This window comes from Acomys minous (genome assembly GCF_964271855.1).
Source record: "Acomys minous genome assembly, chromosome: 4".
NCBI classification, from domain to species: domain Eukaryota; kingdom Metazoa; phylum Chordata; class Mammalia; order Rodentia; family Muridae; genus Acomys; species Acomys minous.
The window spans coordinates 481962-501660 of NC_140486.1; the positions used below are offsets into that span (position 1 = coordinate 481962).

Below are 19699 nucleotides of genomic sequence, written 5' to 3' on the forward strand. Positions count from 1 at the left end.
TCTAGAAGGAATATTCCATGCTGTTAGGTTCTCCTGTGAAAAGAACTGTAACAGCTACAGTACTGAGTTAGGATCATGATAACTGCATCCTGTTCCAAAGCTAGACATGAGGTTTTCTCCCTCCTCAAGCCAGCAGGGAACAGCAGTCCTCCCTAACTTTAAAACACTGACTCTTTTTAAAAACTTTTATTTTATTAATTTATTCATATTACATCTCAATGATTATCCCCTCCCTTGTATCCTCCCATTCCTCCCTCCCATTTTCCCCTTACTTCCCTCCCCTATGACTGTGACTGAGGGGGACCTCCTGCCCCTGTATATGCTCATAGTGTATCAAGTCTCTTCTTGGTAGCCTGCTATCCTTCCTCTGAGTGCCACCAGGCCTCCCCATTCAGGGGACATGGTCAAATATGAGGCACCTGAGTATGTGTGAAAGTCAGACCCCACTCTCCACTCAACTGTGGAAAATGTCCTGTCCATTGGGTAGATCTGTGTAGGGGTTTGAAGTTTATGGCCTGTATTGTCCTTGGCTGGTGCCATAGTTTGAGCGGGACCCCTGGGCCCAAATCTGCATAATAGCCAGAACATGGAAACAGCCTAAGTGTCCCTGAGTAGAAGAATGGATAAAGAAACTGTGGTACAATTACACTATGGAATACTACTAGGCTATTAAAAACAAGGAGTTCCTGGAATTGTGGACAAATGGATTGAACTAGAAATGATCATGAGTGAGTTAACCCAGAAGCAGAAAGAGTTAAATGGTATATACTCACTTATATCTGCATACTAGCCCAAAGGGCATGTCCCACAAATGCCTTCACTTACCAGGAAACTGGGACAGAGGGGAGGACATCCTATTGGGACTCTAGATGAGAGAAGCATGGGAGAATGGCAAAGTAGAAGGATCCAGAGGATCCTAGAAACCCACTGACTCTTTCAAGGACAAACTAGAGAAACGTCATCTTTTGGAAGACTCTTCTGAAGAAATCAAACATCCCTGGAGAATTTCTCTTAAGAAAATATTAATCATCAGCTCTCTGAGCTTATGTTTATACTTTATGATGATACATATTAATGTTCTCACCAGAATTCATTTCCATTCTGCATCCTTTACAAGAGGAACCTAATTCTGGCATTATGTTAACAGCTGTTGTACATCCAGCCATAGATACCTGAGGTGAAGATGAATTCAGAGAAATTGTAAGTTGTGCCAATTATGTGATTGCTCAAAGCAATTAATGTGCAAGAATTTCAAACACTCAGGATTCTTCTTATATAATGTAATCTCCCTCCCTCTGGTCCCTTCCCCCACTTCTTTTCTCCTCTCCATTTCTTACTTCTTTCCTTTCTACATTCCTTTTTATTAACTTTTCTGATGTTTCAAACTTCATTTGCAAAGTTTGACTTAATCTAATTACAGCTCCGGTAGATTTTTGGCACAACAAGTGTTTATTATTTTTGAATTTTTAAAAAATTCCTCTTATCCCTATTTTTGATCTCACTCATCTTTCCTCCTCTTGGAGCTGCCATTACAATGATTAGTTGGACTCTTTGCACTTGTGAGCATTATATGAATGTATACTTATGATATCTTATGTATTTTCAGTATTATTAATTCACACAAGTACTATTGTATTAGAATCCTTGTTATTTCTTATTTATTCATACCACTTTAATGAAATTCTAACTAGTGCCTCTACTGCATTTCCTGTTTTGGGCCTGCTGTGCCTTATTCTTCCCTAATAATAGAAGGTAGATTACCAGGATCTTCTTACTTCAAATAATGTGATAATTAATTTTGCTGTTTTCCTTTTGTTTATTTTTCTATTCTTGCACAGGTCACAGGTTTTGCTCAATTAGCATAGAACTTTTACTTCAGTATGTTTGCTTTCCAATAATCCAGTTTTAAGGAAACTAATTTGTATTATAGAAATAGGGCGACGTACAAACTATTCATGATTGCTTTTCTTTTACCATGCTGCCTTTAACAGCTATATAATTACAGCCAAGGAGCCAAGTTAGATGGACATCTGTGCAATCAAGATATGAATTTTCTTTTCTTTTCCTTCTCCTTCTCCTTCTTCTTCTTCTTCTTCTTCTCCTTCTCCTTCTTCTTTCAATTTGAGAAGACATATTTACGTCCTCTCTTATTTTATTTAATTTATTTTTATTTTTTACATATACATTTATGTATATGTATATGTATATATGTATATATACAATAAACTACCTATATCGAGAATAACCATGACACAATCAGGAATTATATAAATGTTACATTCTTAGTGTTTGGCTATTTGTATTTGACAGCCTTGAAGAAAACATCTTTCCTAACTTGGTGTGTCTAAAATTCAGAATGTAAATCAGTCTCCATCACATCTTGTCATTATCAACTTAAAACAGCTATCTCGACCTAAAAACATATTAATTTCAGTTTGCGTTTTCTTGATGGCTAAAGCTGTCAGATATTTTTCCAAATATTCTTTGGTAGGTTATTGTAGTTCTGTTTGATGTCAAGCGTCTAATTAATTAATTAATTAATCCCTGTGTGGGTTTTTTATTTGTTTGTTTTGTGGTTGGTGTTCCATATTTATAGTTATTTATATATTAAAGATGTTAAACTCCCCAAACAGAACATAGTTAACTTTTAGAAAAAATTCTATGTTGAAAATATAAATATTTAGAAGACACCATGTAAAGTGAAAGAAACCTCTTTTTTATTCTTTGGAAGAGTTTACTAAGAAATTATTTCAGAGTTCATGCCAACTTTGATGGATCAATTAGCATTTGGAACATGTACATGAGCAGACACTGAAGCTTCAGAAGCAATTGGTTCAGAAACACACATGCTCTCAGGGCACTCTTCCCATGCCCTACTTGAGGCTAAGTGGAACATAGCTTCCACTTAAGCAGACGTTGCTTATCTTAAAGATGATCTGGAAAAGACATAGAGTGTGTTATTATGTGTTAATAATTATAACCAGACAGTGCAATTGAGATTTATTAGACAATAGAAAACACAAAGACCCCAGCAGATAAAAGGTTTATCACCAGTCTCTCAGAACTGCCAGGTAAACTTAAACCAATTTAAATGTTGAAACTTCTTAGTTACTAAGCCCATGATTATACCTTTACCTTTCTTTCACTTCTTCATGATATTTGTCCCTGGTTAAAAGGCAGAGTAGAAATTATTAGGGACTGTTAACTCATTAAAATATTTTATAACTCAAAAAAAGATATGAATTTTCAAACTATTCATTGCTTGATACAATGTTTTATCATGATTCATTTTTTCTGTGAGATTTTAGTTCTAAATTGAATAGTCAGAATTGATACATAATTACCTTCTTGTGTAATTTTTAAAATTAAAGTTAACTTTAACTATGTTCTTATTCCCGAAATAGACCAGATGACAGAAATTCTGGTCACACCATAGTATTTTTTGCCCAATGTCAAAAGCAGGCATTAAATGTTGAACTTGGCTATTCAATGAGTATCCCTACGTGTCGAATCGATAAATATCAATAAGAGCCAGTATCTATAAAATAATAATCAACACAATATATTCAAACATAAGCCAAGTGTTCTGTGAGGTCCCCATGAAAACCTTGTAGTCTAAGGTCATAGATCAAAGAAAGATAGAAAAGTATTTTGCTAACAAGTGTTTGATCTTTTGAAGAGGGTGAAATAAAATTTAATAATTCTATTCAAGTGAGAGTATGCTACACCAGAGAGTCTTCCCAGTGTTCTTGGACTTGATCTTTCAGGTTGATGTCAAGCTCCACATAGCATTGCTTCTTTGCTTCCTATGGACACACCCAAACTATAAGTAAAAGCAAGTACTGGCTATGGACAAGGCAAAGAACCGCGTAGCGCCATCCCCTCTGGAGCATCAGTCCTTCTCATCTTGATCTTTGAATGACCCATTCCTCAGGTATATGTCCTCCACTCCTAGTAACCAGCTCCCTGATTAAGAAGAGCACAGCAGCTCAGCAGCAGGCCAGCCTCTCTGCTGACCCCATCAAATATCAGCAGCTTTGTTTTCCAAAAGAAGCTTTATAGTTTGTCACCTTGTCACTGCCTTTCCCCTAGGACTGTGATACTGACAATGCTTTTTGACAGGGAGGTCTTGCCTGAGTGGATCTCCACCTTTCCTGTGCCTGTGCATCAGTCACTGGCCCAGGCTCTGGGGAAATCACATGTGAGAGCTACAGAGAAATTTTGTTAACAAAAATCAAAGAGAAAAATGTAATGCTTTAAGGAGATATAAAGCAAAGAAATATGTAGATGAAAGAAAGCTGAATGGAAGAAAGATGTTAGGGGTATAGGGCATATTTAATGAATTTCTTTTGTTTCATTTAAGAATTTTAACTTTGAGATAAAGAATTAAAATTTAATTTAAAATAACAAAGTACAACTGTATTGCTTTCCTTGGTCTGGCCTACCAAATTCTCACTTTGTTCTTGGATTAAAGCCATGTAAGTTTAGCCTAATTGTCTAGAAGGCAGAATCAGAAATCAAGGGATCTTCCTTTATCTTCACAAAACTACCTCTCTTCTGGCTTGGTCTTGGATCTCCTTCTGCTCTTATCTTATAAGGACAGCAATTGTAGGAGGTGAGGCCTGCGCTAAATTCAAGATGTTCCCTCAAGACTCTAGATTCAGTCATATCTGCAAAGACTTTTCCCAAATAATGATGTTTTAACAGGTTCTGGTAATAAACGCATTGTGTGTGTGTGTGTGTGTGTGTGTGTGTGTGTGTGTGTGCGTGTGCGTGTGTGTGTACACTTTGACCTCAGAACTCAATCTTCAATATCTTTACTCCAGAGTATGAGGCAGGTATCTTATTTGTTTGGAACTCACATAGGCTAGATTTTCTAGCCAATGAGCCCCAGAGATTCACTAGTGTCTGCCTCCATAGCACTAGGATTACAAGCATGCATCACCATACCCAGATTTTTACATGTGTTTGAGGATTAAAAATGTTTGGACACATGTTTCTGAAGGCCTTTACTGAACTCACTTGAGGCAGGAGACTTTGCATTAAAATAGTGAGTTATGCACTTATACTGTCCAACTGGGGGCATAAAACCACTTGATAAAGGGACCTCTAACTGTATACGCTGGGTTCTGAGAACAGTAAGGGGACTAGAGCTGTAAACTGAGTAGACAGTGAGCAGTGACCTAAACATCCCTTCACTTCTCTGTATATACAGAAGACCCATGTCACTTTTGTGAACAGACATACAAGGGGTCAGGTCTCATATAAGAAAGCAAGAACTTGAATATGACCTATGCACACCTTTGCACACACTCAAAATCACTTCTATATTTTTTGTAATACCTAATATCATGCAAATGCTATGTAAATAGCATTATGGTGTATGGGTTATAAAATAAGAAGGAAAAGTCTTTTGTGATCCATAAAACCATAATATACTCTGCTATTTTCATTTTGTGGTTGCTGGATGCTAAGATGCAGGAAACATGGATATTGAGATCCAATTTTAGTTAATAACAATAACATCCATAGTGATGCAATTCTAGATTGTTATCATATAATGTGGTGTAGTATTTAAAATATTTCATATTGGCCAAGTACATAGAAAATAAATATTGCATTTTTTGTTAATGACCATGCTAGAATATCCATAAAGTAATGTTTCAGAGCATATGATGTCTGTCACATGTGGCTTTAAAAATTAATTAAATTGATTTTTTTTTTACTGGAGCACATTTGTTTTTATCTGAGAAAAGAGTCCACTTTAAAGAAAGGTACTAGGAAGTGTACGCAACAACTCTGTTGAAAAAGCAACAATAATTTTCCAGTGAAAATTTTGTCAGGAAGTTATTGAAGTGTATGAAGTATGAAAAGTGTGAATCAAATATAGAGGAAATGACATTTATTAACTGAAATAATCATTACAATTAAAAGAAATAATAAAATTCCTATATATTCTTACCGCAAAATAACATTTTATATCCTTATAAAATTTTATAAAACTTGGCCCTCAAATCTTCCTCTCAGAAAACAAAAACATTTCCTTAATTGAAGTGACAACTAAAGATTAGTAAATTCCAAGAATAATATTTATTGAACAGATGAATGATAAGAACGTGATTATCTGGTATCTTAAATTTATTTTTTAATCTAAAGACTAACATCTTGGAGTTTCTAGCAGACAATTAGGTTTATCATGAGAAGTTTTGAGCATTTATGTGGGCAGATATCTTCTCTTAGTTGTCGTGAAGCAAACTGCTAAGAGTCACCTTTTAATAATTCTAGTAAGTATATTTGTCACTTAATTATGTGTAAATAATGTACACACAGTTTTTAATAGCAAAATTGACATTACATTTTGATATATAGTTTAATATTCCATAAATCTAAAGCAAAGATACATAACACAAATAGTATGATGAACTTTAAAATATGTGATTGGTATTAATTTATTTATTGTAAATGTCATTATGCATGTCAATAAAGTCATTCTAAACTCAAAGGGCCTGTGAGAGAAATTATCGCCATTTTCCCAACATGTAGCAAACACCTTCAGTTCACACTGATAGTCATAGTTCAACTTTGTTAGTCAGGGTGGGCTCCGTGAACAGGTTCCCCGACATCTTTTTGTTTGTTTTGTTTTTCAGTTTTTCGAGATAGGGTTTCTCTATGTTGCCTTGGCTGTCCTGGATTTGCTGTGTAGGAAGGCTGGCCTCGAACTCCGAGCAATCCGCCTGCCTCTGCCTCCTAAGTGCTGGGATTAAAGGCATACGCCACCACGCCCAGCAACTGTATCTGGCCTTCTGCTTATTTCTAACTACTAAAATGTCTGTGCAAGTTCTGACCTCATTCTAAGAGAGCAAATCATGATTAATGGTTATCTGTTTCAACATTTTAAAGTAAACAATGTTTTAAAATATATGTGGCCTTAATTGTAAAGAGAAAGTGGTCAAATGCCACCAATAAATAAATTCGGGCAGGCATGGCAACACGCAGCTTTAATCCCTGAACTCACAGGCAGATCTCGGTGAGTTTGAGGCTAGCTTAGTCTACAAAGAAATTTCCAGGACAGTCAAGGCTGTTACACAGAGAAGCCCTGTCTCACAAAAAACAAAACTAACAAAAAACAAAAGATAAATAAATAAACAAATTCTGTGTTGAAATCTGTGTAAGGAATTAAAGATGTATAGTGTGAATTAATGGAATCACTATATTTGACTACTAAGTGCGTAAAACGAACATAATTCATATAAACGCATCTGTTAGCCTGAGATGAAATGTCAGAAAAAAGGTCCCACTGGAACAATTCATTTCCTTGCACAAGGATTTCAGAAAGTGTGACGGCTAATATTGTCAACCTGAAAAAAACTAGGCTCACCTGGGAGATGAGTTATTGGACATACCTTTGGAGTACTTTAATTGATGTGCAGTGACTTTTTCTTAATTCTAGGCAGTACCATTCCCTGGAGAGTAAGGGATACAGCAAGCCAATGTGGATGAGCACTGTATGCTCTAGTCTCTCTTTCCCTGATAAGGAATGTAGTATTCCATTGCTTTAACCTTCTGCTGCTTTGGCATCCTGTCCATGATGCACTGCACCCTTGAACTGTGAATGAGAATAAAACCCTTATTAAAACATCTAATTCCTCCAGAGCATTTTGTCACAGCAGCAGGAATTAAATAAAAACAGGTAGACTTATACATATGTCATGAAGAATGATTCTGAATCTGACAAGAAGACATAAGAACCAGGGTATTAAGTAGAACGTTAAAACCACTTTAAATGACACTATGACATTCAGGAAAATTAGGAAGTCAGACTATGGATGGGACTTACGTTTCAGATTAAAATGGGAAAAAAGATGAGACTAGATTTACATAAGTAATTAAGTCATTTAAAGTCCTTAAGTCCTTGCCGGTGAGTGAACTCAACCCCAGGTGAGAGTGCTATGGAAGAATAGGGGGACAGAAGGGCCCGGAAGGTCCAGGAGCCTCACAAGGAGACCATCAAGGCTGGCTGGTCTGGACCCAGCGGGACCTGCACAAACTGTTGCGCCAACCAAGGACAAGGCATGCAGCAAACCTAGACCCCTCCGTTCAGATCTAGCCAACGGACAGCTCATTCTCCGTGGTTGTGGGGAGAGCAGAGACTGACTCTGACATGAACTCTGGTGCCTCCAGTCTGATCGCTTCCCCTGGTGGGGAGGCCTGGCAGCACTGAGAAGAAGGGAAGCAGGCTATGTGGAAGAGACCCGATAGGCTGTGGTCATGTGGTGGGGGAGGAGGTCCCCTACCCTCAGAGGCCTAGCGGAATAGGGTGAAAGAGGGAGGAGCGAACGGGAAGATACAAGTGAGTTGATAACAATTGGGATGTAATCTGAATAAATTATATATTTTTTTAATTTAAAAAAGATAATATCAGATGGTTTTAAGTCCCTGAGAAGAATTAGTTGCAGTATAGTTTAGAAACAGCGATGTGGAAGCAATAAGAATAAGATGGTGGCAGGTAGTGAGTGTGGGGGCTGATGGGAACACAGTGAAAATACCTCAAAAGAGAAGGAATGAGTGTTTGAATGAGTCATAGATGTGAAGGTGGAGAATGTGCATACATTAAAGGACACAGCTTTATGACAGAGAATGCGCTGTAGGTCCCAGTGAGAGCTGTATGCAGAACCTGGGATTTCTCAGCTGCTCCCAACGGAACAGTTTCCAGTGATACAGCTAATATGTTTCTGTGCAAAAAGCAATAAATAGGTAAAATTGTAATTAAGCTAGTTTCCCTAAACAGTAGTAAGTGATTTTATTTTTTATAATCATGCATTTGCAAATATAAACAAATAAGCATGCCAATGTTATTTTAATTCACTTAAGCATAGTCCCATGGAAGCAGCAAGAAGTCTTCATGTTTACTGACCCAGACCTCACAGTGAGGCTCCTGGACCTGGTGGGAAGCCACCGAGCTCATCAGCTCTGCATGCTGGGTGTTTGCTGAAAACACACAAGAAGAGTCACTTCCTAAAGATGGACCATTTAAGTTCATCTTCCGTGGAAACAAATGAGTGTACTCAGAAAAAAATATGGAGGAGTGAGTTTTCAAAATATAATTAAAATATGAGAAAATGGCTACCAACATCATAGAGTATGACAATTCAAAACTTACAAAATTTTCAGATAATATTAAGAGTGAGAGTAGTGCATTTTTATGCTGTTCAAAAAAAGTGTTGATATTTTCAATTTGGTAAATTTGTATCTTTTTAATGACCAGGTAAAGATGATATAAAACAATTAATGAGCCAAACACATATGAAAATTGATCTATCAAGTTTGATCTAGGAGAATAAGAAGTATTTACCATGATTCAGACTCTTTACTGCTATAAGCTTAGAAGAGCTTTGGGCAAATTTATAGGCAAAATCTAAGAGCTATAGCTGCAATTTACTTAAAACGCTCTTCATTTCAGCTTCAGCATCATAACTCTACAACACAGTGAGACCTTACATTTACTGACACATATTTGGTCAAAATAACATATTGTGATTGCCTGGATTCTGAAGAATAAAAGATAGTCATATTGTCTTGAAATAATACAGACAATTAAGAGTTTTGTAAAAATATTTAAAAATTCACATTATTGGGGAAACTACTTTTATTTTTAAAATCCCATTTCTTCACTATGAAATGAAATTACCACTACTTCTAAACATATAAATAAATAAGAAGGTTTAAGATAAACTATAATGTAATATTATATATACATATATATTAACAAGAATTAATTTTGATAAAAGGGCAAAACTTGATGCTGTCTGTCTTTTCCACTTCACTTATAATTTAAACTCCAAGTGACATGCCTGTGATGTTGCCACCCAAGCACTCACATTTTCAATGTGGAGGGGTGAGTTGGAGAAGGGAGAATAGGGATTAGATTTGCTCATGTTGTGTTCATGCACAAAATTATCACACAATGGAAAAGAAATAATAGAAATATTCCCCAGGGCCTTTATCTCATCTTTCCCTACTATTTTGTTTTTGATTATTTTATTTGTATTTATTTGATTATTTATTTGTATTTGTGTGTGTGTGTGTGTGTGTGTGTGTACACACATGACTGCAGAGCTCATGGAAGGCAAAAGAGGTTTTTTTTTTCTCCAGAAGCTGGAGTTACTAGAGGCTGTGACCCACTGAATGTGGGTTCTGGTAATCAGAATTGGGTCTTCTATAAGAGGAGTATGTACTCTCTTCTGTATATCCCTAGAGAAAAATGTTATCTCTTGTCTTTGATGTGTGTGTATATAAACCTAGAAATTACTTAATATAATAATAAAATTCCTAAATAGAAATAATATAAGTCATCCATAAAAACCCTTTACTTATGTTTATGTTTAAGTTTTAGTTCTGCACTTTTCACACCTAAATATACCTAAATATTCTAAAATGTTGATCCATACACCTGCTCACTAAGACCTAAGTAACTTTATTTTAGTTCCAGTTAACTTAATATTTATTTATGTAATTTTCTTTAATGATTTCGATTAAAAATGTAATCAATATGTTATGCAGTTACAGAAATGTAAAAATAATTCAATTTTCAGAAATACATATTAATTTTTAAAATATTTTAAAAATACCTAACTTAACATTAAAATTTCCAAGATTTCACAAATTTAACGATTTTTATGATGCATTGATAGTTTTAGGACAATAACAGAAATATTTTATTTTAAATCACTGGTAATTCTTTTAAAAGTTATCCTCCTTTAAGTATATACAGTTGCCCACAATATTGTAAATTCAAATAATATTGATAGTCCAGAATCATGGCAAGTGTTTCAGCTTTCTCAGATCTTAACCTAAATAGTTAGGATTGGGATTCTTTTAGAAAGTAGAATTTTATATTTCTCTTTAGTGCTTTTCTTTCCTGGCTTCTTTTTAAATTCTTAAATGAAAAAATTTAACCCATTACACTGTTGATCAACAACAAAAACTGATTTATTCCAGAAACCATAGGAACAGGGTCGACTTGCAAAAAGCTGTCTTATTTCTAAATATAATTTTTCCAGGAGAGAAAGCATTTTGTTTGAACTGCATCAGCTGTCAGATTGCCTGAGGCACTGACGTTTTAGGCCTTCTTTGGTGCTTTAGACATACCTCAAATGCATCTACCACATTAGCTTGTTGATTGATGTTATGATGAATAAAATACAAAGTCCATAATACCTGTTCCAGTATTATTCTACATTTGTAAATAAAAATAGTTGTGAAAGGCTCCTGACAAGATTGAGCTTTTTATATTACTTTCTTAGTACAGTATGTGTAGACATTTTATATAAGTCTGTAGCAGTACATGACCTTTATATTCACAATTTACATGAATTCTTAAACAACACATATTCATTGTTTTTAGGTTTGGTTCGATAATATTTGTTTAGATGGAGCTAATAGTGCTTGGAAATAATATCTTTTTTCAAATATAACTTCAATTTATTATCTTAGAACAAAATTGTTTTTAAACATCATTTGAGTCAATTATCTAATTTAGAAATTCAAAAGCTAAACTATATTTGAAATCATGTTTTAGTGTGATTGAAATATAATGTTAGTCACTCTTCCAAAAAGGAATTTTCCTCTTTCTCCAAACAGTTTTACTCCCCAAAAGTAATAAGATATTTGTGTGGAATTCTTTTTGCTTGGAAGGGAAATTACTTTCAGAAAGATGATAGACAGGAGGGAGATTTCTAAGTAGATGATGAGTATGTATGCACACATACATATAAATGCTTATACACAATGATAAATTTCTATTATACCCAAAATAACTATTTGTACCATTTTTACGTGTCATGTTAATCTTAAGATTACTACAAGTAGAGAGAAAAGCAAACATGAATAATGTTATATGATTGATAATTCTCTTGGCTTTAACATATCATGAGTTGTATGTGGTATTACAGATTGAGGCCACTAAAAACCTCAAAGAATAGATGAGAAGTAGAGCAGAAGCCTCTTAAAATGATAACTACATAATTTTATATTGTGTATGTCATTTTATATAAGTGAAGATTGTGGTCATGTATTGGCCATTTAAACTGTGTCTATACTGTGAAATTCTGATCAATATCAACAGTGTTATCTTCAAACATGGGGAAGAAATTTTGAAATATATGAAATATGCATGTGTATTGTGCTTAAAGAACTACACATTTTATTCTAATAGTCCTAAGTTTAGTAATTCTAAACTCCAATGAGTTTAATAAATTCTAAGTTATGAAGAGAAATAGTTTTTTCTTTCATTAGACTTCTTCAGAACAGTTGAAGCATGTATGAGAAAGTGAAAACATTGTTAGGTATACAAGCAAGTCAAAAGAGAGGTTTTCATCAAGGAAGATACTCCTTACTTGGATCCCACTCTAGAGACCAATAAATAGAGAAGTCTATTTATTCATTAGAACCAGGTCTGCTTCACCTCCTTACGAGGTTGTATAGCACTGGATAGTTTTTGTAATGACTGATTGTGTGTGTCATAAGAGAGAAAGGAGCTTTAGGTGAGGAAATTCCTCGATGAAATCCAGCTGTAAGGCATTTTCTCAATTAGTTATCAACGGGGAGGGCCCAGGCCATTATGGGAGGTGCCATCCTTCAGCTGATAGTTCTGGGTTCTATAAGAAAGCAGGCTGAGCAGACTGTAGGAAGCAAGCCAGTAAGCAGCACCCCTCCATGGCCTCAGCATCAGCTCCTGTCTCCAGGATCCTGTCCTGTTTGAGTTTCTGTCCAGATTTCCTTCATTGATGAGCAGCAATGTGGAAGTGTAAGCCAAATAAACCCTTTCCTTTCCAACTTGCTTTTTGATCATGGTGTATTCACTGCAGCAATAGAAACCCTAACTAAAACACCTACATTCTATGATCACAAAGGTTTTTTTCCTTTCTTACAAAGATGGTCCTGAACTCATCAGGAATTCATCAAAGTTGTATAAATCAGGTTCAATATTCTAGACATGCTAACAATCCTAAACATGAAGGTGCTCATTTCCAGACTAGTAATGTGGCTACTAAGATAAATAATAGAGGGATAACATTAATTAGACTGTACTGTGCTCATGTGCAAAACTGTCAAATAACAAAATTTATTAATAAATAAAAGTTCAACATGCATCAATATTTCTCCTTGGGCTGAAATTTTGTTCTCAAGATCCTTTAGAGCTGTATGTCTTTTGGGTTCATGCCTTTGAAAATGATTGATACACAAGTTGCAACACTATTCTTTAAACACTGGCAGCCTGGAATGTTAAAATTTTTAATTTAGCCCGTAGGCAGGTGTCAGATGCTGTGTGGTTTTTTTCTCTTCTGGAACTTGTATGATCTGAGGGTGTTGGGGAAAAGACTTGTTGCTAAATCTCATCAATATTCAACAGATAATTAATGAGAATGTTCTTTGTACCAAGTTGTTATTGCTTCCTATGAATGTAAGTTTAATGACAGTACAGCTTCCATGAAGCTATTCTGCATTATCATTAGACTATTCAAAAATACAGCAATCAATATAAACTATAACCAAACTGAAGGGCTGATAGGATACACTGTGTTTTCTTTTTTTCTGGTTGTGGATAGAGTTAAATAAAACTTAGTAAGTGACCCATTGGGAAGTGCCTAGGGTAGTAATAACTGACCATTTTGTTTAAAGCACTGTGATGTAGCATATATACATTAAAATAAACATCCGTTCGTGTTGGAGATGTAGTTCAGTGGCAGAATGTTCTCTTAGCACATACAAGGCTCTGGGCCTATCTCCGGAACTTTGAAAGTGAAAAAAAATATTCTTCTCTTTCAAGGTAACTGAACTGCACAACATCAAAAATATAACCAGGCTGCCTCGAGAGACAAAGAAGCATGCAGTGGCAATTATCTTTCATGATGAAACGTCCAAGACATTTGCTTGTGAGTCAGGTAAGCAATTTCGGCCCATCTACAGCTTGAGAAAATTGAGTTGCTTCAGAGACAATGACTCAGATAGATAAAGCCACACAGAAGTCTTAATAGGATGGCATATTGTAATGGAACGTGTGGTGGAAAGCTTTTCAAGAAGCTCGACATACTGATATACGGTAGAAACACGTGTTGGGTTTCCACCATCTTGTTTTCGTCTGGAGCTTTGTTCCCAGGTGGCCAGAGAACTATTGGAGCTTTTGTTGAAGCTTTGAGAATTTATTAAACAATACCTGAGCAGTGTTCAGGATCGGCTTGTGACTTGTATTCTGGGTTTGGAAAGGTATATAGCTGTGAAACATTTTCTACTGTAATAGTAACGCTGCTATGAGAAAGCTCACTCAAGACCAGTCTGTCTCCCCAGACAATTTAGAACAGAACTTTGAGCAATGCATTGCTTTCATGGAGTCTCAAAACTATAAGTGAATATATTTTAGATTGAGTTTTAGCTTACCAGTTAATAAAACACTCTGATATTATGGAGACACTAGCAGTTTGTCGTTTGAACCTACAGTATTTTTCATGGAGCAATCTCTCTGCTTTGGAATGTATTAGTCAGCTTATTGCCTTTTTAAAGATTCAGATCAATGAAATGCTGTATTTGCTTTATAATGGATGTCTGTAGAAAGGAAGCGGGCAAAATGTCCAAAGCCTTGAAAGATGTGAATTTAAAATAATAGTGAGAGTTTAGGAGATATGGCTAAAGGGTTATGTTTAATTAATACAAGGATATATTTAGTTAGCTATAAATCACTCATTAGTTTCCTATCAGCTGGTTCTCAAAATAGGATTCAAATGATGAGATAGCATACAATATTGCTACTTTTCACATTCCAATTTTTAAAAATGTTTGTGAGCATGCATTTTCCCTGTGAGTGCTCACATATTTATATGTATGTATACAGTGTTGTGTGGCATGTTCTTCCAAATTGCAACATTTCCTAGGAACTGCAATATTTGCTTCAGGAGGAAAGGGAGGCTTATAAGCCCTAGGCAATAAACAAGGTCAGCAAAGGTCACATGGGAAGAGGGAAAAAAACTTGGAAGGTTATTGAGGGCCTCTACCTAACAGTGCAAACAGTTGTTGAGGATAGAGACTCTCACCAGCCAAACTGGGGGAAAATTGTTGCGATCGTGGAGCTGCCTGGAGAGCTCCATGGCTGCAGTTTGGAAGTCATCACCCATGCTTTGGGGAAACTTTCTGGTGATACAACTGCTTTTGTGTAATTCCTTCTTCTTGTAAAGTTCACCCATACTCATACTCCTGTTAGTAACACCAATTAAAAACTGATTGGCTCACCAAATCTGACATCACTGGAATCATTACTTAATACTGCCATAAGGTCCCTTTCTGGGATAACTTAACATATGTGTGTGTCATCTCTTCATAAATAGTCTATTGGACAATTTGCACACACACATGTGCATATACCCAATTTCTTCCCAAAGACCCTTGCTGTTCCATGTCAGTTTTTCTCATCACCCATAATCACCTCCCTTGTCTGATAAAGCATATATGCCAGAGAGACAGAGAAAAGGTAGATATTTCTTTGTTATCTGATAAATACATTTTAATGACTTTGTATTAAGTATATACTACAAATTCAATCTGTGTTTGCATCATCCCTTACACCTAGACTGAAAATGTTCAACTTCTACATGCCTCAAGACTGATATATTCATGCTCATATCATATAGAGTCTTCTTATAGTCTTGACCTTGAAATGAGAATTATAGTCTAACTCTAGGAATCAGAGCAGCAAAGTGTCCAGAGAGGAACTGTGTCACCACCCCAGTGGCATTCAGGTCCTGCAGCCTTAGCATCGTATCAATACATGAGCCTCAGTACCAACAAAGCACTGTTTTCTCAATGAATTGAATTCAAAGTGCATTTAAACAATTTGCAGAATGGTCATAGAGATTAGAATTTAAAATAAAAATCTCAAGTATGCTCAGAATCTGGAAATTGGTTTCTAAAGTGTTTAGCTGGGCTTTGTGGAGAATTTACTGAATCTAGGACTAAAGGCAAGAACTAGTCAAGATGAACTCAGAGCATCTTATAAACCTAAAAAAATACATAACTTAATTAATTAATCAAAACAAATTCCCAAAGGAGAACCAGCTGGGAAAATCTGCAGCACTTAAGCATCAAAGAAATAGAATGGGATTATTGTTGTGATAAATATCATGAGACCATGTTGATGTAAATAAATGCTTAGACGAATAAATGGGCAGAGGTAGACAAATATTCCTTACAGAAGATCTTTAATTAGAAAGTGACATTCACTTCCTCACTTTTCAAGTGTGAGATATTCACTGTGACTTTATTCCAAAGAGGTGAAAAAGAGTAACTTGATATTGAAAGAGACTGACATTCTACCTTATCTGAGTGATCTCACAAGGACCATGGCGATAAGTCCTTTGCTATAATGTGGGGGAAAAAACTTTTGATGTTTCAAAAATAAAGTAAACACCAAATCAGTAAATGGGTGTCTAGGTTATGGTTTTTATTGATCTGATCAAAAGACCATTACCAAAAGTAACCCGGGGAGAAAGCGGTTTATTTCATTTTACAAATCTGAGGTAGGTGAGGGCAGAGATTTAATGCAGGAACCTGGAAGCAGGAACTGAAGCAGAAACCCTGGAGAAATGCTTCTTAGTTGACTTCTCTTCCTGGGTTGCTCACCTTATTTTCTATGCAGCTCATCACCACCTGCCCAAAGGTAGCACGACCTACAAGAACTAGGACCTCCCACATCAGACTCTGGGAATAATATAAAAAACAGACCATGATGGGACATGTAATAGTGGCACATTTAATTTCATTACCAAGCTTGACCTGTTATTAATTCTTCATATATATACATATATACATATATATACAGAGATATAGATATGTACATATATGTAACATCAAAATCAACATTAGAAACGATAAGTGAATTTAACAGTTCTAGGAATGAAATAACCAACATCCCCAAATTAGCAATATTGTTTTATTCAAATAGATCTCTGAAATAAAAATCAAGAAACTAATACCAGCTACAGGCTATAACCATTATACACCTAATGATAAGTTTACTTTTATCAAATAAAAGATAACACACACACACACACACACACACACACACACACAAAATACACTGTGTTCATGAAGTAGAAAAATCAATATTGTTAAATTTTTTATGCTATCTGAAGCAATGTATAGGGTAAATACATTTTCTGTTGTAGAACTGAGCTTATTGTAGTAAGTATAAAAACAATCCAGGATATATTAGAGGCCAAAATTTCTAAAGAAATTTTGTGCAAAAAAACCCAAAAGAATTCATTATGTTACAAGATTTACAATATATTCTAAAACTGAAATAGTGGAAGCAACATGGCATTGAAAAAAGTATAGAGACAAAATAAATCAGTATATCTATAGCCAAGCACTTCAAAACAAGTTAAGGGACAGGGATGGTGGCACACACCTTTAATCACAGCTGTAGGAAGGCAGAGGTAGACAGATCTTTATGAGTCTGAGGCTGGCTTGGTGTATATAGAGTCTCAAGCAAACCATGACTACATAGTGAGAATATATATATATATATATATATATATATATATATATATATATATATATATATATATATAATCCTAAGAACGTAATTTAGAAAATGTTCAGCCTTTTAAAAACAGTAGCCCAGGAAAATGAATGTCCACATACAGGAAGGTGAGACTAGAGCTACATATTAGTTATTTGCCTCATTGCAAAAAAAAAAAAAAAAAAGTTCTTAAAATGTATTTAAAAAAGAACTGTTTTATACCGGAGTATACTGGGTGTGCAGGTTAGCAGCTTCCCAAGTGAGAACATGACAGACAGTTTGCTACCTGAACCATCACCCAAAACTCTGTATGGTGTTGGAGCATCATCTTCAGCCTTCTGGTCCAATATATCTGACCGTCATAATTTTGAGGCAGGAACTATTGAGGACTTGCTTACCCTGTCTTGGCAGAGATTGGCCGCCGACTCTGCCTGCTTCCAAGCTTGCCATTTTTAAGGCAGAATTCTGTCTGAGATACTGATTTACATTCAGAATTTTAGACGCACCAAGATAGGAAAAATGTTTTCTTCAAGGCTGCCAAATGACAAATAGTCAAAGCACTAAGAATGTAACATATATATAATTCCTTATTGTATCATGGTTCTTCTTGCTGTAAGTAGTTTATTGTGTGTGTGTGTGTGTGTGTGTGTGTGTGTGTGTATATTTATTTAAGTAAAAAACTCAAGATCAAGAAAGAAAGAAAGAAAGAAAGAGAGAGAGACGGGTTTATTGCAGTGTACAGTTTAGGGTACAGTGGATCATAGGGTGCAGTCATGGTAGCAGGACCTCAATACTGCTGGTCACATTGCACCCAAGAGTCAAGAAGTAGACACGATGAGTATTGCTACCCAGTTTCCTTGTACATTGAATCTTGGACAAAGACCATGTAACTGTCTTCTCACCTCAGTTTATTTGATCTTAAAGATATTTCTCTCTGGTGATTGTAAATCCTGTCAAGTTTACAGTCAATATTTACCATCGCCAGCCCACCCCTTGGAAACTTGATATCCAAACACATCAATTTTAAACATAAAACCCTACCCTTGTCTGCCTAGGTCTATGGCTATCTTGTAATGCAGAATTACTCAATTCACTTCAATAATCCTCACAATCTTCAACAGTTCTGACAATGTTTACAAGTCCAAAGTCTACATTCTCATTAGAGGCTCAATCAATCTCTGAACTGTGAGGACCTACAAAATTATAAGTTATATATTTACAATACACAACAGCATAATATAAAAATTTTTATTCCAAATGGGAAGAATAGGGGAATAAAAAGGAATGTTAGAATCATTTAATAAAGTCAAAAGTTGCTTTTGATGAAAAAAAAATGACCAAAACCTAGGAGAAGAAACACTAAATCCTTTGGCTCCATGTCAAACATCTGCCTATCATAATAAATTCACTCAGGCTCTGGAGAACTTGTATAGCTCCTCTGTTGTGCCAGATCCACTCTGTTCCTAGTGAGTTTTGTGGGTAGATGTCTCCTGTATAGCTTCTGTCTCCATTGCAACCTAGAATTCATCCTCATAGGGTCACATAGTGGCCTCTCTGTAACCAGGGTGCTTCTCAAGCCTGCATTAGTTTTGTTGCTAGCTGATGGTGGAGCCTGGCACAGCTTAACCACAGTTACGCCAGCCTTTGTGTGCTGACTCCCTCGTCTGCTGCTTTTGTGGGACAGCAAATCCCAGCAGCAGCTACCTCACTTTAGGCACTTTGGTTTCACATGCTTCATTTCTGTGGTTATTAAAAATTCTGTCAAGTTAAAAAACACAATTACCCATCACACCCACCATCTTTAATGAGCTACAAAGTAAATAGATTTAATTAATGACCTTAATGAAAATTAAGAACTATGAATTGAAGAGAAAATGCATCAAAGCATGTAGATGAGTAAGCCAATATAGACAAATGAGCCTGGACAAAACTCACAAACACACAAGAGAGTGAAACAATTTCCTATAGAAATAAAAAAATATTTTAAAACTATTCAATTAACAAGATTATGGCATCTAGAGTTTATAAGTAACTCTGAAAACTAAATGGCAAATGGATAGCGGATGATAACATAGTCAACAGGCATTTCTCCATACAAGACACACTAATGACCAATACAGATATAAAAAA

General features: G+C 35.6%; 1 protein-coding gene across 1 annotated transcript in view; it reads left to right on the plus strand.

Annotated features, from left to right (window-relative positions):
• Positions 1–19699, plus strand: part of DOK6 (docking protein 6) — a 389456-nt gene that overhangs the window by 147416 nt on the left and 222341 nt on the right. Inside the window, exon 3 of the mRNA XM_084779373.1 lies at positions 13829–13943. Coding sequence (XP_084635499.1) covers positions 13829–13943 — 115 coding nt within the window. The remainder of the gene's footprint in view (positions 1–13828; positions 13944–19699) is intronic.